At 41.6% G+C, this 21,934-nt stretch overlaps 1 protein-coding gene across 3 annotated transcripts in view; it reads left to right on the top strand.

The window, feature by feature from the left end:
- Window positions 1–21,934, top strand: part of MYZAP (myocardial zonula adherens protein) — a 131,739-nt gene that overhangs the window by 87,299 nt on the left and 22,506 nt on the right. The window contains exons 13-16 of one of the 3 annotated variants that reach the window (XM_066592543.1): window positions 2,165–2,265; window positions 2,904–2,993; window positions 3,917–3,955; window positions 5,111–6,979. In XM_066592543.1, the coding sequence (XP_066448640.1) occupies window positions 2,165–2,265; window positions 2,904–2,993; window positions 3,917–3,955; window positions 5,111–5,237 (357 nt within the window). In that variant the 3' untranslated portion in view covers window positions 5,238–6,979. Of the gene's footprint in view, window positions 1–2,164; window positions 2,266–2,903; window positions 2,994–3,916; window positions 3,956–5,110; window positions 6,980–21,934 lie in introns of those variants that run through there. The other 2 variants (XM_066592544.1, XM_066592545.1) reach the window with 2 other exon arrangements.

Genomic DNA, 21,934 nt, shown 5'->3' with positions numbered 1-21,934 from the left:
AGGAACCTAAAAGGCCAAAAACCTTTATTAGAAAATGTCCCATGGGGGAAAGGGGAAAAGTTAATTAAATGCAGAAGGAAAGAGCAATGTATATAACATAGTATAAATAGCCACAACTACTTAATTGACTGGGGAAGGCATTGGCAAACCACCCCGCAAAGACAGTTTGCCAAGAAAGTCATGTCAGTCATGACTTAGTGCTTACACCAGGGGACTTTACCTTACTTAACTGACAGGAGTCTGCTGCTTCACTAAACACTACAGGTAGGAAAATAACCAGCACTCCTATAGAGGCGGGACCGCAATAAAAACATTTCCATTATGGCTAATTGGCAATCTAAGGTAGACACCTCCCTGTCAGCCAGTCAATCCATACACTACAGAAGATGTTGTAGCAGGGTTATGAGTGATTTCCGATCGACAACACCTCAGGGAACTTCTGTAGTGCCATGAAGAAGGCACTGATCAGCACCCAGCACCGATTGAAGGGCACATGCAACGGATGTGCACCTTCTGATTGCGACCAACACCCTGCAACAAATGTTATATATGGACGGAATGCTAAATATAACCTACTTTATATTCACTAAATGCTCTTTAAATAAATTTGATTTTTTCCCTTTAACTTAAAGAGTAACTCTTATTGCATGTAAAATAAGTAAATTTATTACAATGAAAGGGGTCGGAGCTCCATTCTTCTCATTTAGAGATCCACATATGTTGTGTGTTCATCGGAGCCTACAGTGGTAGATGTGAAAACTCTGACTAGCCCCAGATCAATGTCAGAGGCCATGAACTTGTAGAGGAATCCCATTGAGTTCAATGGAATCAATATAAATCCATCTCCACAAACTACACTTTAGAGGAATCTAGCACTGCAGGCTCTTAGACAGACACACAAGATTCTGAGGTCTATTCCATATGAATGTATCTCTGATCACCTGTGATTTCTCTTAATAAAATGATTGATTTTACATGCACAATTTAAGAACAAATGTTGAACATGATACAGAGAACACAGATACCGTGACTTCTTCCATTCTATTCCACTAACTTGCATTCTCTCTTCTGGCTTTATACCTGATTTGCCTACTTAATGTAGATGTTTCTGCGTTGGAAACAAGCATATACTGCGAGTATTCAATTAGTAGTGAATCTTTTCGAGAATGCATTTACTTTGATTTGGGTTTACACAGCAGGAAACTAAATGACTCTGAAGAGTTATGTATTATTCAATACCTTGTTTTAGTTCTGTTCTTCATTTAGATTCAGAAACTCAAGATAATCTTGCAAAGATTTCTTTAGGGCATCTGAATGTTTTTATAGTACGCTTTTATAGTTTAAATTATGGAGGAATCCTTTGTCCATCTCTTGGCTCAGCTTTCTAAATGAAGTCTACAATGTAGACTTTTTGCTGCATGCAATGTTGCTGCCACAAAGAGATAATTCTAAGGCAACAAATAAACAGGCATGAGTATGGCACTAATGCAAACACATTAGATCACAGTGTGGTGCATGTGGTCACAAGAATCTGCATGTGTACATGTGTTCACATGCTGCTTTGATATTTTATGCTACCAATATTTTAACCCTTTCCAATCCAATCTATATCCTGATTTTCCTAGGGGGCTTACTCTTTTTCTGCCATTATACAACAGCGCTATCTGCTGGCTAAAGCCAGTACTGCATGAGGTGACACGTTGGATAGGCTCCAACAGCAGAGAGGCTGTCAATATACAGTAAGAGAACCCCGACAGATGTCTTCCGACATTGGAGCTGTACAACCTTAAATCATAATGTCTTCAGAGGTCAGACAGTGGATTGGAAAGGGTTAATGCAATCCCCACTTCATAGTTATATTACCTCCTATGCCATATTATGAGATTGCAATTGTATGTGACATTGTAATGCATATTAACAGTAGAAAGAAGGTCCAACCACTAAAGTACAAAAAATTGCTTATTTATATTTCCTACGATCTTTATCATTTTTAGAGAATTGTGCTTTGAAGATTAGGAATATTTCTGTGCTGCAAAGACCACTTTATCCTAGAATCCCATATGGTGTGCAGTACTCTTGACTGCATTGATCTCCATTTCCTAGAATGTATTGAAATACATGTAGTATAAGGGTATCATCCTAAATAGCTTGTATTCTGTTTTAGAATAACGAATTGCAAGACAAGATGGAATATCTGATGGCACACCAACCAAAGGAAGCCCCAGAAACCAAAGATGCTTCAACCTCCTGTGAACTCCCACAAATGTAAGTAACAAGAACTTGGAAATGGGAAACCTCAGTCAGAAAAAAAGCCTTTTTGTTTTTATTTATGTGGATTAACTTTTTGCTCATTAACATGCTATGAAATCTATGCAGTCTTACAAGATAAATGAGAAAAGCAACATCATCATAAACTGAGTGTACTGACTTTTGATAGAGCTGTGAAATGTTGATTCTGTTTTATTGCATTCCTTTCCATAAACTTGTATCTCCCTTATTACAATCAATATTATGCTAGTAAACATTTCTAAATGCCACTCCTTGTTTCAGCATATATTTATTTTATCATAGCTTGTTGAACAGAAAATAATTGGGAAAGCATGCATAATAACATTCTTGGTTTTAGAACTACACTTACACAAACAGAATGTCTGACTGGGACTAAGCAAGACCAATTCAGAGATTTATCTCAGAAGCATACATACTAATACAGTTTGTGCATAGACAATGACTAAAACAGTACTGCTACTATTCTACTTGGTAGTAATTAACAAGTATTTGTGAAGAGTATCATTATATAAACTTCTCTGGCATGTATCTCTTGCCTTTAGAGGATACATGGACTTTGCAAATGTTGTATCCTAAATTCTACTGATTTGACCATCTTTCCCTTTGTTACTCAGGGAAAAAGTGCAGTCCCAACAACCACGGATAGTATTGGCAATTACTCAGTCCAGTAAGAAAATGTATAACTACAATCCAGAGATAGGCAGGTAAGGACTGCTAAAATATAGCCCATTATACTAGTTACCTAGGAAACACTGAGCATTTAAGGTAGGCATCTGATTTAATCTTTAAAGTTATGTATGCATTGTCTTAAAAGGGTTATCAACAACAGAACATTTTTTCAAAGCTTCTCAAAGTGGTGCGCTAACATAAAAGAAGCCATACTTCCCTCATCCGCTCCATTGCCTTACCCGTCCCATTAGTGCGGCCCTGCTGGTCTTCACTTCCGGTTACAGTATTGGTGATGTGCTGCGAATGGGATATGTGACCGTTGCAGTTAATCACTGGCCAAATTGAGCCAGTGACTCCTTGGTGTCATTGCTGGCTCACTGCAGCTGAAAGTGAAGAACAATGAGGAACCAGACACTAGTGATAGGGGAGCACATGAGGTCAGTATTGCTTCTAAGTAGCATTAAAGTTTTTTTTGTCCCAGGATAACCCCTTTAATTCACAACCTGTTCAATATTAGCACAGGAGTACAAATGCTTATTCTATCCGGAGTCTCAAAGGGTAATGACGGTTTGAAGCCTAGCGGTTTTTATGACCAGTGTTTTCCTGTGAATTGCAGTGCTGTTTTAGTTATAGTCAGATGCCATAGTATAATGCTGCGAGTCCTTAAAACTGCTATATTGTACTACAACTTTGTGCAATTAAGTGTAAACAGTGTATTTGGTAACCTTTTGTTCTAGGGACCCCCTGGGTATTGTGTAGTATGAACAACATCCTGCTCTCTTCACTGTAGTAAGCAACATTAACAAAGCTTAAAACGGTCCCACCCAAAATTGTTTTACATGTGTTTCTGTACTCAGATTGTCTGAGCCCGTTGATCACATTGTTTGTGGCAATGGAAAAGCAGTTAAAGTATGGAAAATATTGTGACATTTTAGTTTTGTGCATTTTCTTTTCACAGTATTCCATCCGATTCACCTGAAAGTACAAACACTACAGAGTAAGTTTCAGTTTATAATGAAGATTATGTACAAATATCAGCATAGGACGTGGCGCTGAAATGCTATATTATGCACCATTTTCCGCTCTGTCTAACAAAATATTAACCCAGAAGGCTCGTTCCACTATTATATAAGGGCTACAAATTCTAGTTTCTTCAAAATGGTTAGGTATTAGTGATGAGCGAGCATACTCGCTAAGGGCAATTGCTCGAGCGAGCATTGCCCTTAGCGAGTACCTGCCCGCTCGAGACAAAAGGTTCGGGTGCCGGCGACGGGCTGGGAGCTGCGGGGGAGAGCGGGGAGGAATGGAGGGGAGATCTCTCTCTCCCTCTCTCTCCCCCGCTGACTGCTGCTACTCACTGCTCTCCCGCGTCGGCACCCAAACCTTTTGTCTCGAGCGGGCAGGTACTCGCTAAGGGCAATGCTCGCTCGAGCAATTACCCTTAGCGAGTATACTCGCTCATCTCTTAGGTATCTATGTTTCTTTCACAGTCTATGACCATTGCGGCCACAATGTTGCTCAACAGCCAGATGTGGCTTATTGGCCTCTTTTAGCTACTACCCCACTTTATGAGAAACAAGTCTCAGGTCTAGTCCTGAAGGAGATTAATATTTTGTTTAATTAAGGCATTACAGCTGTCAAATTTGGTTTGCAAATGTTGGAGCAATGGCTTCCAAGTGGGCAATGCTATGTAACTAGAAATATTTTCTACTATGACTGAGGCTCCTGAATTATGGATAGCCTTTACCATGGCTCCAAGAAGCCAATGAACCAGCCTCCAAGACTTATGAAATCAAGAATGATTTTAAATAAGAATTAAAGGGGTGGTATCATTGAGACAACCACTTTTGCAATTGAAGATGGCCCAGTAATCAGGTGATCGTTGTTGATCAAGGTTCAGATGAATGGCCATCCATGTAACACAATCTTTGTTAGCAACTCTCTGCTCTGACTCATATGCCCTAATAAGACACGTAGAAACAAAATAACTTGGGTTTACGAGTCATAATTTGCAAAAAGGAAAATCTAATTTGCAATCTTATTAGTATGATGATGGAACGATTGTGTTTATAATGTTTATATGCAGCAGTTTGATGCAGATGACTTCTTTGGAATATTGATCATAATCTGACAGCGGGATAATCTTTTGCAGGCAAGTCAAAAGTACAGCTGATTGTCAAGCAAACGGCACAGAATCTAACTCCAAAGGACCTCCCCAAAGATCATACACCCCTTACATGAGGGTCCTAGAGTTAAGTATGAAGAATAAAGTGTCCTAAATTCAAGATCACTGAAGAGGAAAAGAAACATTCCGCAGAAAACCTCTTTGCTTCTGCAATCAGAATCAAGTGTTGTTTTACCGCACATAACTCAGTAATATGGCACGTGCAGACATTTGCAGCAGGACAGTTTTACCGTCTCGATAGCTATCAAATTTAGCATCAGGTGCCAAACTGATCTGAAGAACATGAAAATGGGATTTGAAAGCTGCCTGTCATTTTAGCTCCTAGCTTATGACTTGCTCACCCATGAATGGATCAGGAACGAGAAACAACATTTTGTTACACTCCACTTTGGATTTTGAAGATATGCCTTCATCAGCTGCATATTTATCTTTTATGTAAATGAACTGCACTCACTGTGATAAAACATTCCTGCATACACTAGATTTATTGATGCACTGTATACTCTTTTATTGCACTTACTTTGTGTTAATCAAGCTTTATGACTACTGACCAAGGGTGGCTTAGCACCGCTAAACCCTCCATGCAATATGGGGCTTTCAATCTTGCTTTTCCTGCAAAATTAATAGAAGAACTGATGCAGGGGCATGGCTGGAGATAATTAATTTTCACAGTAAAGGCCCATTTACATGCAATTACAATCTTTCAAATGATTGAAAGATTGACATTTTTAGCGATCGTTTTACATAAAGTGTTAAGGGACACTAATGTCTATTAACACTTTATCAGCTTCATTTGCATGTAAAAGGGCCTCCTGGAGCTGTTTAAAGAGCATAACATGTGGTCTGGGCTCTGCACACAGCTCCATTGTTCTCGCAGGGACTGTTGGCAGAATACAATGTAATCTCCGACTCCCGTGCATAATACAGCTTGTGGTCCCTGTTATCTCTTTCCACTGAACAATAGATTTTAAGCTCACCTTAAAATCATCGTTCAGGCTGAAGAGTAAACGATGGCAGCGTTTACATGCAACGATTATCGCTCATATGCCATCATTTGAACAAATTTTAAGCGATAATCATTGTGTGTAAATGGTCCTTTAAAGGGATTCTGTCATCAGGTTCATGTTGCTTACTGCCCCCATGGGTGTTTTATTCTGAAACACTGAGGTCTGAGTTACTGAGGCGGGCCGCACCATCATCTTCTCGCCTAAATCATATATAAGAGTCTGGGTCAGCATCTTTCCACAACCCTTTTAAGCCGAAGCAGCTTAAATATGTAACTTATTAGAGAACATATACCTTGTATTTTCTTGGAACTGATGTGCCTTATTAGCACTGTATTTTACAGTTTATAAGATTATGCAAATTAACAGATTTTTTTAACTTCAGGTTAAATACTCTTCTCATAAAAGTCATATATATGGTCTTATGAATCACTGCCTGAAATCAAATAGACCAGCATAACATAGTTGTATATATGCAGATTCAGGATAGCTATGCCTTAAACAATGAAAGTGGGAAAATCACAGATGCCATTATCTCACAGTACATAACATTACCCCTAGACAAGGTTATAGGGTTGATGCCAAGGCAGTGCAGAATGCTGGTATTCGGTCTTGTTCTGTTTAACAAGTTTGAGGTTTTCAATGGCTTTTGTATGTCCTTACTATGTTTGTGGGGTAGAGAGCAAGTTAAAATCGGATTATGAGCTCCTCTAAGGACAGATGTCAGTATGTTTTCTGTAAAAGGCTTGCAGAATATGTTGTATAGTAATGAGTAATAATCAGAAGCAATGCAATAAATACAGGTGGCATTTACATCTTATGCTGTTACCCCGTATATGTTGTTTTCTGTTGATGGTCAGCATGATACGAGAATCGCAACCAAATACTTTTCTGAGTACTATTCATGCCGGTGTGAAAAATGACTGCCAAGAATTTGGGTATTAAATACATATGAATTATGTTAAAGGGGTTAGCCATTATTAGATAAGTATTGGCAGCAGTGGGTAGAAAGGAATGATCCAAGAGTACCATTGATATGCCTAATAAATCTTCACAGAGGAGATGACAAGAGAACTTGTGGGTGTTTATAAGTTAAGCTCTTCTGAGCATGTTCTAAACTGCTGGATGCAGATTTCACACTAGTGCTACTGGGGAGCATTATGTTACCTCACTCATGAACATGTATGTCCATGGACTATGCAGTCATGCAATGCCACTCTTAATACCATTTTAATCATGTTTCATTATGTAATCTCCAATTCCGCTGTGCTTTTACATATGGAAAGTGTGATTGTTCTCAGTAAGAGAAACCAAGTAATCTTGTAGATATGATAGCTTTTAATGGCTAACAAAAATACATGATGGCGAGCTTTCCAACCTCTCAGGACCGAAAGCTCACTATTACATCATGTATTTTTGTTAGCCATTAAAAGGTATCATATCTACAAGATTTCTTGGTTTTCTTACTGAGAACAATTACATTTTGCTCTACTAGCTAACACCGTACCAACCGCCCTTTTTTTTATTTTACATATGAATTCACAGTGTTTAACATGGTATGTAAGGCCGAAAAAGATACATGTCCATCCAGTTCAGCCTATTAACTCCCAATGTTGATCCAGAGAATGGCAAAAAAACAATGTGGTGGAAGCCAATTTTAAGGGAAAAAACTCTTTCCTGACTTCAATCTGGCAATCAGAATAATCCCTGGTTTAACAACCCTTTTTAAGTTATTAATGATTATTATAACATAATATTGTATAGCTCAAAAAAGGTGTCCAGGCCCGTCTTAAACCTTTTTATCGAATTTTCCATCAATGCGTCCTTAGGCAGATCGTTCTGAAGTATCACTGCTCTTACAGTAAAGAACCACCTCCTATGTCTGCGTAGAAACCTACTTTCCTCTAACAGGGACATCATGGCTCTGAAAAGCTATTTTCCCTAATTTAAATTCACATAGCTGCTGTATACTTATGTAATAGAGCTCAACCCTTTTAATGACTCTTAATTTCATATTCAGTGTTCTATATTTTTCTATAATTAGCATGGTTCACGCGTACCTAAAAACAGATTTATGTAACACTGCTTATAGCTAAAACCTAGAGATTGCTGGGGCGTATAGTAACATCAGAAGCTAATTATCATTGAATATTCATTGTATCTTAGTTGGCAATGGCTTTAGGTAGCAGGATAAGACTCCAGCAGGATCATTTCCCTCGTATAGTATGAGATGACATATATACATACTATAGGTTCTGCATCTAATTATCATTGTCAGTAATTGGCAGATTAATTGTATAGGCTGCATTCAGCATTGTCATATCAGATACAAAAAAACTCATAAACAGGTTTGTTGGTCATACATAAGTGGTATACTAAACGAGTGTTTGCAATATTTTAACTTGAGTTTAATCATTGGAACATGTTTAATGTGCTGATATAGTATGCTGAAACCACATGAATTACCAACATTATTCACTAAGATGGTTAGAACTACACTTATTAACAAAAACATAATACAACCAGATATAAATGTGGTATTGCTGAAAAACTCGGCATGAGGTTATTTCTCAGGCAGATATGTAAATGTTTACAGTTACTGTCTGATTAGACACTGGGTCTTGCCACCAGAGACCATAAGAGTGCTTCCTCCGTTGCCCTATAAAAAGGCTCTCAGAGCTTACTTTTGTGTAGCGTACCCCTTATTGAGAGATTATTGACTGCTAGACATGCCTCTAAGATGCACCTGAAGGCATTTTACCCAGACTTTGAGAGGGGCTACCTCATTGGAATGAGAGAAGCAGGATGGTCATTTTGCCAGCCATCTAGTCTCTTCTGACCAAGGAGGTTTTGGGAGCAAAGGTCATGTGAGGGCATGCACACATGGCGAACAGGCTCCGACAGATCACCAGTAGAGAGGATCAGTTGAGCATGAGCATATCCAACAGTTTTGTTGTCCACCATCTAGACACAGTTGGCACTTTTATTACAGACTCCTGTCCCTGCCTGGACCATTTTCAGGTGCTTAATAGTAGGAAATTTGGTGTCCTACCATTAATACCCCAATGCCGTCATCTTCGCTTTGTAGGGATGTTGTCACAGAGAAAGCTGAACTGCTATGGATTGGAACCATACTGTCTTTAGTGATGATTCCAGGCTCTATTTGGGAGCCGACAATACTATTGTTTGAGAATGCAGGCCTCATGGTAAGCGCTTCAATCCTGCCTTAGCTGTGGAGTAACATACTGCCCCCACTGCTGGTGAGATGATCTAGGGAGCCATTGCATATGTCAGTCGGTCACCCCTAGTAGTGGTACGGGGGACAATGACAGCTCTGCGATATCTTCAGGACATCCTGCAGCCACTTGTGTTCCTCCAACGGCGGCTTCCAAGAGGTATTTTTCAGCAGGATAATGCTCGGCCGCACACAGCAAGGGTGTCACAGGAATGCCACTGCCAGGTTGCCATATTTCCTTCTTCTACAGATCTATCAGCATTCCAGCATTTATGGAACCTACTAGGACGCCAGCTTCAGCAACCTATGAGTGTGCAGGATGTAAAGCACCAGTTATAACATCTGTAGGCAAATGTGTCAGAGGATAACATACGGAGCCTGCATGCCCCTATGCCCGACTGTATCTCATCATGAGGCGGCCCAACAGATCTTCCTTTTAAATTGTACGGATTTCCTCACTTTCTTTTATCATCATTACATTCAGGCATTTCATTTGATTCCAACAATTCCTTCAATGTGTATTATTTTCTTTTGTCAGTGAGTATATTTGTCCAAAAACTGCCTACAATAATCTCACTTTCTATTACAGAGTAGCTGCCATGGATTTTCACAGCATTTTCCACTCTCTGAAATGCGAAGGGTAAAATTTGTGGCAAATCCAAAGCAAAGCCATATATAGCACATGGATTTTACTGCAGAATACATGGTCAGGAGTAAGATGGAGCGCTAACCTCATGAATGTAGTAACTTTTACTGGGCTATATTCTGTGCTAATTGCCAAAGGGCACATATTTCTTTGTGTCGTTTGTGCCTATAATACAGTGGACCTATCCTTTAAAAATGCAGCTCCGACCACTATAAAAATATAAGAAAATTATTTGCCACAGACATAAAATAAAAATGGTGTTAAAAGGTAAAAATCTAATTCAAGGTCCATTTACACAGGTCATTTCTTCAAGGTATCAATAAACTTTGAAGTGAATGTCCTGTGTCCCAGAAGAACATGGAGTTACCACCTACTAAGTACTCATTGGCACTTTTTGTGGCATCAGGTGTTCCTCTACTTAGTGTTGTATTTTAGAATTATTCTGGAGAGTAGGCAGAACATTAGGAAGAATACCACTAAAATATGGAACATGAAAGTCAAAGGCAGTGTACAATGCCCAGGAGTAATAGTAGAACATTGGCACAACACAGTAGTGAGAAAAGATGCTCCAGAACTGTTATTGTATGCATATAGCAAGTATTTACTAAGACCTCAGGTCCACGGCATTAAGTGATTTACAAAATCTGCGCGGGTCATCCGCGCCCATTGGTAATCATTGGGCAACTGCAGGTAACTAAATACCTGCGGATGTCATTTTCCTCCAGCATGCGGATCGATCGTGTAGGAAAACAACCGCAGCATGCTCCTTTTTTATGCGGTTTTCCTGAACGGACAGCTCCCATGGCTTCCATTAAAGCCAATGGAAGCCATCCAATTCGCGACACGGCCGCGGATAACACTGTGGCAAGAGAGGATGACACAGGAGAGGAGAGCCCTGCAGCGTTCGGACAGGTGAGTAAAATGCATTTTTTGTCCTCATGTCTGCGGGCCGGGTGGATTCTGCATGGGGAAACCGTGCGGGCCTGTGGACATGAGGCTTAAAACAGACAGGTCTTCTTTAAGTTCTAATCTGCATTAACTGCATGCAATCAAATCCTGCCCACTCACATGCCAGATAAGATCTTGCCGGGTTTACAGTCAAGACCATCTGGCCACTAGCCGCCATGGATGGACAGGGTTTCATATGCAGGTTAAGGAGTAAGAGAAGTTGGGGGGCCCCAAGATAAACTTTTGCACCTGGGCCCATGAGTCTTTAGCTACGCCACTGCATACAGTGTAAACTGTGTGGAAACCCAGCCTTAGGGTATGTTCACAGGGAGCATAAATGCTCAGATTTTTTACAGCATTTACAGTAGAAGCCATGTGGATGATATTTTAACAAATCTTATCCACATGCTGCATGCAAAATCGGCGTGGAATCTGCAACAGAATTTACATGCAGTGCAAATTTGAAATTTGCAGTATGTCAATTTATACTGCGGATTTTCAGTGCAGACTTCACTTCTTCAAATAAAAGAGTTAAACCTGTGTCAAAATTCACATTACACATGTAGATTTTGATGTGGATTTGCACCAAAATCTGCAGCATGTGAACATACCCTTAAAAAGCCTATTTGACAAACAATAAATTTAATACGGAATATATTGCAATCTGTATATATGTGTGTATTAAAGTATGTCTTCAATGGCCATTAAACCTATATATTGGACATTTGGATGCATTGGATATATACTAATCATGCCTTCAGAGTACAACATGTATTTATAACCACATTAAAAAGAGTATGTGTTTTCACCAGCTAAAAGAGATTACTTACATGTATATACTGCCATGTGCCTTAAATGCAACTTTCTTGATATTCGGATGTTTTTGTGTAAGGGTTGATATATTGCAGTGTTATATTTGCTCATACATATTCCTTACTATTAATGTAACCTCAACTGAAACATATTGTGGTAAATGTCATGCATATTTTAATTTGGTTACAACAAACCTACTGCAAGAAATATTCATATAACTTGTATAATTAATTATGGATTTTGTAATAAACGACTGTACATACAATATAATACATATGATTACAAATAGAATTTGTGAAGTCTTATTTGGAAACGGCTCCTGGGCTTTTCTAAATAAACATGATATTACTGTAAACATTTAGTACAATTCATTATAAATAGAGATGGTTTTTCAGTGTCCCTTTTCATACTGATTTTCATAGTACCTCCTGATCGCCTGTTTGTCTTATGAGCCTGTGTCCATAAACTTATGTGATGGGTAAAGTAACCTGGTTTGGGAGTCAATATTTTTGTTATGGTGCATCGGTCACAATCGGGAAGTAGAGCTGAGTTGACAGGACCTTCGGTGCATGGGTACTGGTGTAATATGTTTCCGCTGGAAGTATGGGTGGGGACACGGGTTGGTCGGGCTGAGTTACAGGGGACGGGCAGGTCACTCCCACAGCTGAGGATTGGCTGATGCCCTGCACACAGCTCCCCAGAGACATATGTATCGGCTCTCCCCACTGACAGCTCACACATCTCCTCGCCCTCCTTTTCCTACTCCTGGTCCTACTACTGCCATCTCTGCTCCTGGCCCCACTGTCACTCTCCCCGCTGGGCTCCCTGCCAGCCCCGACTGGCACTTTTCCCGCTGGGCTCCAAACTCACCTCCCGGCACCGCTGTACCGACCTCGCTGTTACTCTCCTCCCCTGCCCCGTTGACCTCCCATGACCGCTACCCGCATTTTGGTGAATTAATATGTCTATATTGGTCCATTGTGGAAATTATTTACCCCTTGGTCTAACATGTTGGTGACGTCTGAGAAGGGCCCTGTACGTCCCCCCTGCATGAACGTAACAATTATGCACTCTCACATCTCCACTTGGAAGCCTAGCCATGAGAATAATGGGCCTGCTGGAAGGTTTGGTTTTCTACATATGTTGTTGATGCATTTTGGGGAGTTGAAAGCCTACGTGAAGAGTGCCCAGTTCGTGGAATGAAGTACTCGCTTTAAACTGACTCAAATATGGTTTGCTTAATACACATTTGTTTGGGTAAAAACATAACTTAATTGCAGAGAACCTGGCAGCAGCCCTGCTTTCAGAAGACTGGTAAAAGTGAGTAAGAAACTAGGTAAGAGTCAAACTATGAACGTACAAATGTAAATATTAAAAGCAGTACATCTCTGCACAACAATCTGTCCCTAAGGCTTAGTTACTGACAAAGTGTGTTGTGCCACCAGGGAGATAGACATCTTCAAGGGCCCATTGATTATTCTATGAAGCTTGTCTACCATGCAAGCATCCCCGGGGGGCATTCTTACTAGTGGTGTTCACAGCATTCCCCAAGACGGAGAATTAAGTTTTATAGTTTCTATAAAATTGGGAAACTGCTTCACAGCACTTGAAACTGAGGCCGGATTATGTGACTCCCCGAGTGCCAATGATGTGAATACTACGGTGACCCAGCGTTAGCTGCCATTCACTTGAATGAGTGCTAACAATGTATAACTAGCTTATACTTCTCTCAGCAACTGTAGGAAGAATGAACTCTATAGCACCATCTTCATAACCATTGACCTAGAGTATTCTTGTTTCATAATTAACCTTTTCAATACCAGAGATTTTTTAGTTTTTAATTTTTGTTTCTTCACCTCCACCTTCCAAGAGTCATAACTTTTATTTATTTTTTTCATCAAACAGCTGTATGAAGGCTTGTTTTCTGCAGGACCAGAACCATTGGCGCAAGCCCTTAGGGAAAACACTCTAAGCAAAGGACTGCAGATTGAAGATTACTCTTATTTAATATCGCTACATGCAGATGATATTATTTTGACGCTAACAGACCCCATATCTTCTCTAGAAATTACTTTGGAGGTAATAAAAGAGTTTGGACAAATCTCTTATTACAAGATAAACAGAAATCTCAAATCTTGCCTGTGAATATCTCTAATGACCTACTACATTACCTACAAAACAAGCACTCTTTTGATTGGCAACAAACATGTATAAAATACTTGAGTATAACTATATCTGTTTTGCACCAAAAGCTTTTAATTTCAAACCTATGCTAAAAATATTGCAGGAAGAATCCCACAGATTATCTAAATGTGACATTTTGTGGGTGGAAAGCTTATTTCAAAATGCTTCTGTTGCCCACATTAGTATTTCTATTTTGGACTCTCCTGATCGAACTACCACAACGTTTCTTCAGAGATACGAATAAGATCACATTGCTAGTACCATATTCTCTAAAGATAGCTGGATGGGAGGCCTAGGCCTATTCTCTAGCCACACGTCTCCCATCTAGCTCCATGGCAGAGGTCTGATGCCCAGAACCACTGGGTCCATACAGAGCATTATCTAGCCTCTCTTATCTCAACTAAAACTCTGCTTGTAATCCCATTATGGAATTTGCCTTTGCACCCCACCTTTCCCTGTTGACTCAAATAGCCTTAAAGGCATGGAAAAAAATGTCATGATTATGTGAATTCCCAGAGTGCACTTCTGAAAGATTACATTATTTTGGATATACTTCAATATGCTATCCCATACTTGAACATATCAAAATGGAACTTCATGGGCATCTCTAACTGCTTACATTTATCGCAAGAGAACTCTCTTACCCAATTTAAACAACTAAGATCTGAATATTCCTTGACTCCAGGAAACTACTACAAGTATCTACAAGGACAACATTTTCTACATACACATAAAATTATATTATTTAGGGGTAACCCAGCTATATTCAAAATGTTCTCTAAAGGAATTAAAGAGTTAAAATGTATATATACTTTATTACATGATACTGCTAATTTTCAAAAAATGTATCCATTAAGCGAGTGGGAAAGAGAGTTGGGCCAAAAATTTTGTGATAAAGAGTTGAAGCAGGCTCCGAAATACCGATTTTTTTTTGGACATAAAGTGCCAGCATGCTCAAATTTAGTCATACTGAGACATTGGAAGAGTGTTGCTATTCCCAGGATAGCAGAAACTATCACACTGATCCACCAGACGTATATATTTGAAAAAATGCTTGCGGGTGATATCCTTAGGCCTCCCTCACACAGGTGCTTTTTTTTCAGCATTTAGCGCTAAACGCTGTCAGAGGATCCCATTGTTTTTAATGGAGCCTCTCACGCAGCCTCAGACAGCCGCTTTTCAGCGCAGCGATTTTCGAGTGGAGTCCATTCTGTTTTTAGGGGTTTAGCACTTCTCATCAATGATGAGGAGTGCTAGAAGCCGGCATCGGCCGCAGCATCGCTGTGGCCAAAAACTAAAGTATACCGCGTCACAGCTCTGCGCAATGCATGTGAGGGAGGCCTTACACTCCTGAAATGTCACTGTATTTGTACAGCATGGTCATCCTACAACCACTGCATAGCAGGCCGATTACAGAACTTTTCTTTGTAGATTCTTGCAATATCGTTATTTAGTCAGGAATAGAGATGAGCGAACACGTTCGGCTCCGCCCCTTTTTCGCCCGAACACCGAACTTTGCGAACACTTCAGTGTTCGGGCGAAAAAGTTCGGGGGCCGCCGTGGCAGCGCGGGGGGGTGCGGCGGGGAGTGGGGGGGAGAGGGAGAGAGAGAGGGCTCCCCCCTGTTCCCCGCTACTGCCGCCCGCGCCGCCGCGCATCTCCCCGCCCCCCGGCGGCACCCGGACACTTACGCGCGAACACTGCAGTGTTCGGCAAAGCCGGTGTCCGGGTGCGGATGTGTCCGTAACGGACACGTTCGCTCATCCCTAGTCAGGAAGTATTAGGAGCTGTAACTGCTATATCTTTTCTTTACCTGGTAATTATTTACTTACATGCTGATTAACCCTTCTATCTTATTCTTGTTCATATGTAAAACTGTTCACGTTTCTCTCTATCAGGTCCTATGCCCACGGGCACGTACGGATTCCGTTGCTGAATCTGCATCTGTGCGTGCCTGCAGACATGGGCATTAACCCGTTTAGGACCAGGCACTGTAAATTTACAGCGCCTGGTCCTGGGCTTAAAGCTTAGCCGTATGTAAAATTTACGCCTCCTGCTTCTGCAATCAATCAGAGGCAGAAACGGGTTATCAGCTGTTAGTGACAGCTGATAACCCCGAGGAGAAGGCAGGAGGGGTATTTAACCCTTTCTGCCTTTTGCTTCCCCGAGTACGAAGTGCTCAATGAGCACTGCGTATTAGAAAGTAAAAGCAGTCCCAGCGCCCCCCAGAGACCCCATATTTACCTCTCCAGATCTGCCACGAGTGTCCCACCTGGCAAGCTGGTGCGCATGCACAGTGCAGAGCATGAAGCGCCGATGCTGGGCTATGACGCAGATTCCCACGATACTTCCATAGTGCCCACAGTGCGGAATATCGCCGGACAAGCGGTTTCCATTGACTGCAATGGAAGCCGTCCATGCGATTATCCACACAAAACAGAACATGCTGCGATTCTCTCCCGCGAGAGGAAAATCACGGTTGATTTCCGCTCGTAAGCAGGGGAGAATCTTTTAATACAGCATGTCTCTGGATTGACATAGCTTCGGGATTCGCAGCGGGCGTGTAGCGGTGAATTCTGCAGCGATAATCCGTCCGTGGGCATTGGGCCTTAAAGGGGTTGTCTCGCGCCGAAACGTTTTTTTTTTTCCATAGGCCCCCCGTTCGGCGCAGGACAACCCCAAAGGATGTGTTAAAAAAAAAAATTTTATTACTTACCCGAATCCCCGCTCTGCGACGTCTTCCTTCTTCCTTCTTCTTCCTTCACCAAGATGGCCGCCGGGATCTTCACCCACAATGCACCGTGGGTCTTCTCCCATGGCGCACCGTGGGCTCTGTGCGGTCCATTGCCGATTCCAGCCTCTTGATTGGCTGGAATCGGCACACGTGATGGGGCAGAGCTACGAGGACCAGCTCTCCGGCACGAGCGGCCCCATTCACCAGGAAGAAGACCGCACAGCGCAAGCACGTCTAAAAAAGCTAGAAGACATCAGAATCAGACGGATCCATGGTGACGGGGACGCTAGCAACGGAGCAGGTAAGTGAATAACTTCTGTATGGCTCATATTTAATGGACGATGTACATTACAAAGTGCATTAATATGGCCATACAGAAGTGTATAACCCCACTTGCTGCCGCGAGACAACCCCTTTAAGCTTTATTATCAGTCCAGAAATTTTTTTTTCCATTGATGTGTATATATACATACTTGAAGAACAGATGCAGTTCATACTATTTTATGAAGCAACAGCACCCCCTTGTGCTTTTTATAAGTAAGACATACTACCGTACCTACTCAGGTTCATTGGGCTGTAGGCAAACTAAGGCTTTTTATAAAGTATGCTCTCTCTTATAGCAAGAAGCATTGCTAACAGTAACTCATTCCTCTCTCTCTGTTGATATAAATATGGACAACATTCATGTCAAGCTGGCATGTATATGGCACCTAAGAAGATAGCTACTGGCCAAACACGTTTTCAGCCAACAGCTGTGTATTGTATATACCAGGCCTTATGCGTATGGGACAGTAGTGTCAGGGAAATTTTGCACACAGCACCAATCAGGCCCACCCCAATGCCCTGCTGCTGGCGGTAAAGAAGAAACACCACACACGGAGGTCTGGAATAGTTCCTCACACGGGGACATAACTGCGCACTTTATTACAGATTACATGGGGTCTTATACGTTTTAGTCACGTTACTAGGAATGGGTGATGGTTAGAGATGAGCGAACCTACTTGGTCACACCCCTTTTTCGCTCGAGCGCCGTGATTTTTGAGTACTTCCGTACTCGGGCGAAAAGATTCGGGGGGCGCCGTGGGTGAGTGGGGGGTTGCAGCAGCGGGGAGTGGGGGGGGGGGGAGAGGGAGAGAGAGAGGGCTCCCCCCTGTTCCCCGCTGCTACCCCCCGCTCCGCCACGCCTCCCCCCATCCCCCGGCGCCCCCCGAATCTTTTCACCCGAGTACGGAAGTACTCGAAAATCGCGGTGCTCGATCGAGTAATTACTCGAAACGAGTATATTCGCTCATCTCTAGTAATGGTCTCATTGGCTCAAATCCACCGCATAACCATGTATGTGATGTCTGCAATTCCGCCTGAGGCAGTGTTAGTCATATACATAGTTAAACAGTCATTAACTTGATACTGCGCTTCTGGGAAAACAGCCAAGCACGCGGCCTTCGTATCAGGTTCTGTATCATCTCTGAATTTCTGGATACATCTCTCTCAGTCTTGCAAAGCTTTGGAATATCTGATATAAGGCTACATATTAAGTTTTTGTCATTTTAGCATTGAATAGAACTTGCATACAGGTATAAAAGCATAAACAACATATGGCAATATATACATATACCCTCACAGTAGAAACATTGTGCTTAAAGACTGAGAAATCCTATATACTGTAACTGTTGCTCAATGTTCCCTCTAATCCTTTGTAGCTAGTAAGCAGAATAGCAGCATGAGCACTATTCTAAGTAAGCGGCTGATATAAAACAGCATCACATGAATACTGCCATATAGCATCCAGATAATTAGCCATACAGTGGCCACAACACAGTGCCACATAGTGGCAGATAAATAGATGCCTGCAAACTGCATTCACAAAAGAGAGAAACCCATAGAATTTCTGGGCAGCTTGACAAGACAAAATATTGTCTCCTTGATGGTCTATTGGGAGGAAATGGTAATATGTCAGGTGGTCTAGAGTAGTTAAGGAGGCATTCCAATTCCAGAGATTTGTGGCACGTCCACAAGATATAACATAAACATCTGATAGATGTGGGTCCCAACTCACGGACCTGCACCTATGTCTAAAACGAGGGCCCTCAACTCTATCCCGCCTCGCTTCATCCCATTGGCCATCGTATCTTGCCTCTAGACGTAGCCTGGTTTTACAGCAACAACACTGTCTCCATAACGCCCATAGAAGAGAATTTATGGTTATGCAAGCAGCGTGGCAAGCTATAGTGTTTATGCATCTCATAAGTTGAGGAAACAGCATAGTGCAGGGTGCTTGGCTGTCTCCATAAGACCTGGCCATCTCTTGAAACATGGATGCGGCAGCCAGCGGAACAAGGTGAGGAAAGGGGACCAGAGAGCATACTCTTTAACCCTTTGCAATCCAATTTTGGATTCAGGGTTTCCTAGGGGGCTTTCTCTTTCTACCATTATACAATGGTGTCATCTGCTGGCTAGAGCCAGTACTGCGGTATAGGACATGCTGGAGAGGCCAACGACAACAGAGCGGCCAGTAATATACAGTAAGAATACCCTGCCGGACGTCTTCTGACATTGGAGCTGTACAGACTTCAATCAGAATGACTTTAGACGTCAGACAGTGGATTGGAAAGGGTTAATACTGATGTATATTCTTAGATTTGGAATCCATTGGAAGAAGCAGCCATATTCAGATATAAGTAGTGTTTGGTATACAGCAGAGGTGTAACTATAGGGGATGTGGTTGCACCCGGGCACAGCCTTAGGGGGCCCAGCAGTGCAGTAGTATGAATAAAGCATTATAGTTGGGGGCCCTGTTACAGATTTTGCATTGGGGCCCAGAAACTTCAAGTTACACCTCTGGTATACAGGGTTGGTGATCAGGTGTAATAAGGTATAAGCAACGTTCGATACACTGAGTTGAAGATTAGGTGCAAGCAGTGTTCGGTAAACAGGGTTGGAGATCCGGTGTTGTAATGGTGTAAGCAGTGTTTAGTACACAGAGTTGGAGTACAGGTGTAGTCATGTGTAAGCAGTGTTTGGTACACAGGGTTGGAGATCAGGTGTAAACAGCTTTCGGTACACACGGTTGGAGATTTAGGTATAGTCTGGTATATATATTTTTGTGTTCATATTGAGTGCTGGAGTAGCCCTCATTGTCTTTACAGGGAACATCTATGTATAATGGTGAATATGCCTATACCTCTTAATGGAAAACCCTGCATGATTTTGTATATGCTCATAGTCTGGTATAAGAAGCATTCAGTACACAAAGTTGGAGATAAGGTGTAGTAAGATATCAGCAGCATTCGGTATACAGAGCTGGAGATCAGGTGTAGTAATGAGCACAATGCACTAAACAGCCATCATACTCAGGGACCGGAAGTTCCGACTGAAGCATCAGAAGCTGTGATTGGCCATAGAGCAGGTGGAATCCATAATTAATCTCAGAATGCTCAGAACACAAACTAAACGAGACTTAAGCTCCATTTACACGCAACGATTATCGCTCAAAATTCACTCAAACAATGTATTTTGAGTGATAATCCTTGTGTGTACATGCTACCATTGTATGCTTTTCATCTGAGTGATTATTTTTAGTTCAGCATAAAATCCATCATTAGGCCAGAGAGCTGATAACAGGGACTGCATGCTGTGATTCTCTGCAGGAGCGCTGATAACATTGTTTTCAGCTGCAGTCCTACAGCAGAACAAAGGGGCTGTATGCAGATAACAGACCACCTGCTATTATCTGCATACAGCTCAGGGAGGCCCCTTTACATGCAAATGAAGCTAATAAGCTACTAATGGACGAATAAACAAATTTTGAGCAATCACCTGTGTGTGTAAATGGGGCTTTTGATAGCATGATGGCAAGGCTACAGACTACAATGGGGAATATCAGGGGCTCAAGTTCCAATATGTTCAGTCCTGACACCCTTAAAGAGGTTAGTGGTAACAATGCCCATGGTCTAGGTTTGTGAAATGGGTAATGTAGTGAACAAGATAAAGTTATTGTATAAAATATTGGGAAAAATATGAAAAAAGGTTCCCCATGATACAAAATAAAAAACAAGCTTATATTTGCATCCTCTGCGCCCAGTCGTTGTTTATAATCTGCAGTCAGCCTCTATATGGGATGTCACAGGCTGCTGCAGCCAATTACAGACCTCAGTGCTAGAGTGTCAAAGTCTATGATTGGCTGCAGTAGTCTGTAAACATTATATCATTGGACTGGGGGGCTGGAGTGGTGAATATAAACTTGTCTGTTATTGTCTATGGTGCGAAGTCTGTTTTTTTCCCCAATTTTTAAAATAAATGCTAGACAACCCCTTTAATGACAGCTCCAATGGTTTTCGATGGTACTTGAAAGGTTAGGGACGACATCAATGGTTGATTTGCGTAGTGAAGGGTCAATATATCCTGTTTGATCAGTGCAAGGGCTGAGGTGAAAAAGCTGAATTTGATGAGGGCACTACCCTGACATCTAGTGGCCAATGTACAAAATGCAATAATTTAGAATTTGCGTTTAACCCATTTAGGACCAAGCAATGTAAATATACGGTGCTTGGTCCCAGGCTTAAAGCCCAGTCATATGTAAAATTACGGCGAGGATTAAAGACTCATGCTTCTATAATCAATCAGAAGCAGGACGGGTTGTCAGCTGTTAGTCACAGCTGATAACCCAGAGGAGGAGGGAGAAATGGGTTTTAATCCTTTCTGCCCCTTCCTTTCTTTAGTACACAGTGCTCAATGTGCGATATGTACTAAAGTGAAAGTGTTTCTTTCAGTATGCGAGCCTGGGGGTCACGTGACCGCAGGGATTCCCTGCTACAGCAGAGCTGCAGGTTCCTAGCAGACCCTGATCAGCTCTGCCAGTTACGATTGTCACTACAGGGGATGTTTTCCCTGTAAGTGGGGCTCCTATGGATGCCTCAGCTACAGTGGGAAAGTATCAAATAAAAAAAACCCCAAAACATGTGAATGTCCCCCAGAGGTCTTATATGACGTCATGTAGGACATAGATAGTAAAAAACATAATTACATACATCAGTAAAAAATATGACAGAATAAAACAACTATATACATAAAAAAGTAAATAACCCAAAGCCGACGCCAACCAAAACTGGCGCTATATGCGCCCTGTAATCCAAGACCATACATATTATATATCAAAACGTCCGAAACAAAATGAGGAACCTCTTCCCATACTTCATTTTAGCGTCAATATACTAATGAAAAAAAATAAT

This window comes from Eleutherodactylus coqui, chromosome 2, assembly GCF_035609145.1.
Source record: "Eleutherodactylus coqui strain aEleCoq1 chromosome 2, aEleCoq1.hap1, whole genome shotgun sequence".
Taxonomy (NCBI): domain Eukaryota; kingdom Metazoa; phylum Chordata; class Amphibia; order Anura; family Eleutherodactylidae; genus Eleutherodactylus; species Eleutherodactylus coqui.
The sequence above is the reverse complement of the archived record's forward strand: the minus strand, read 5'-3'. Positions and strand labels throughout refer to the sequence as shown.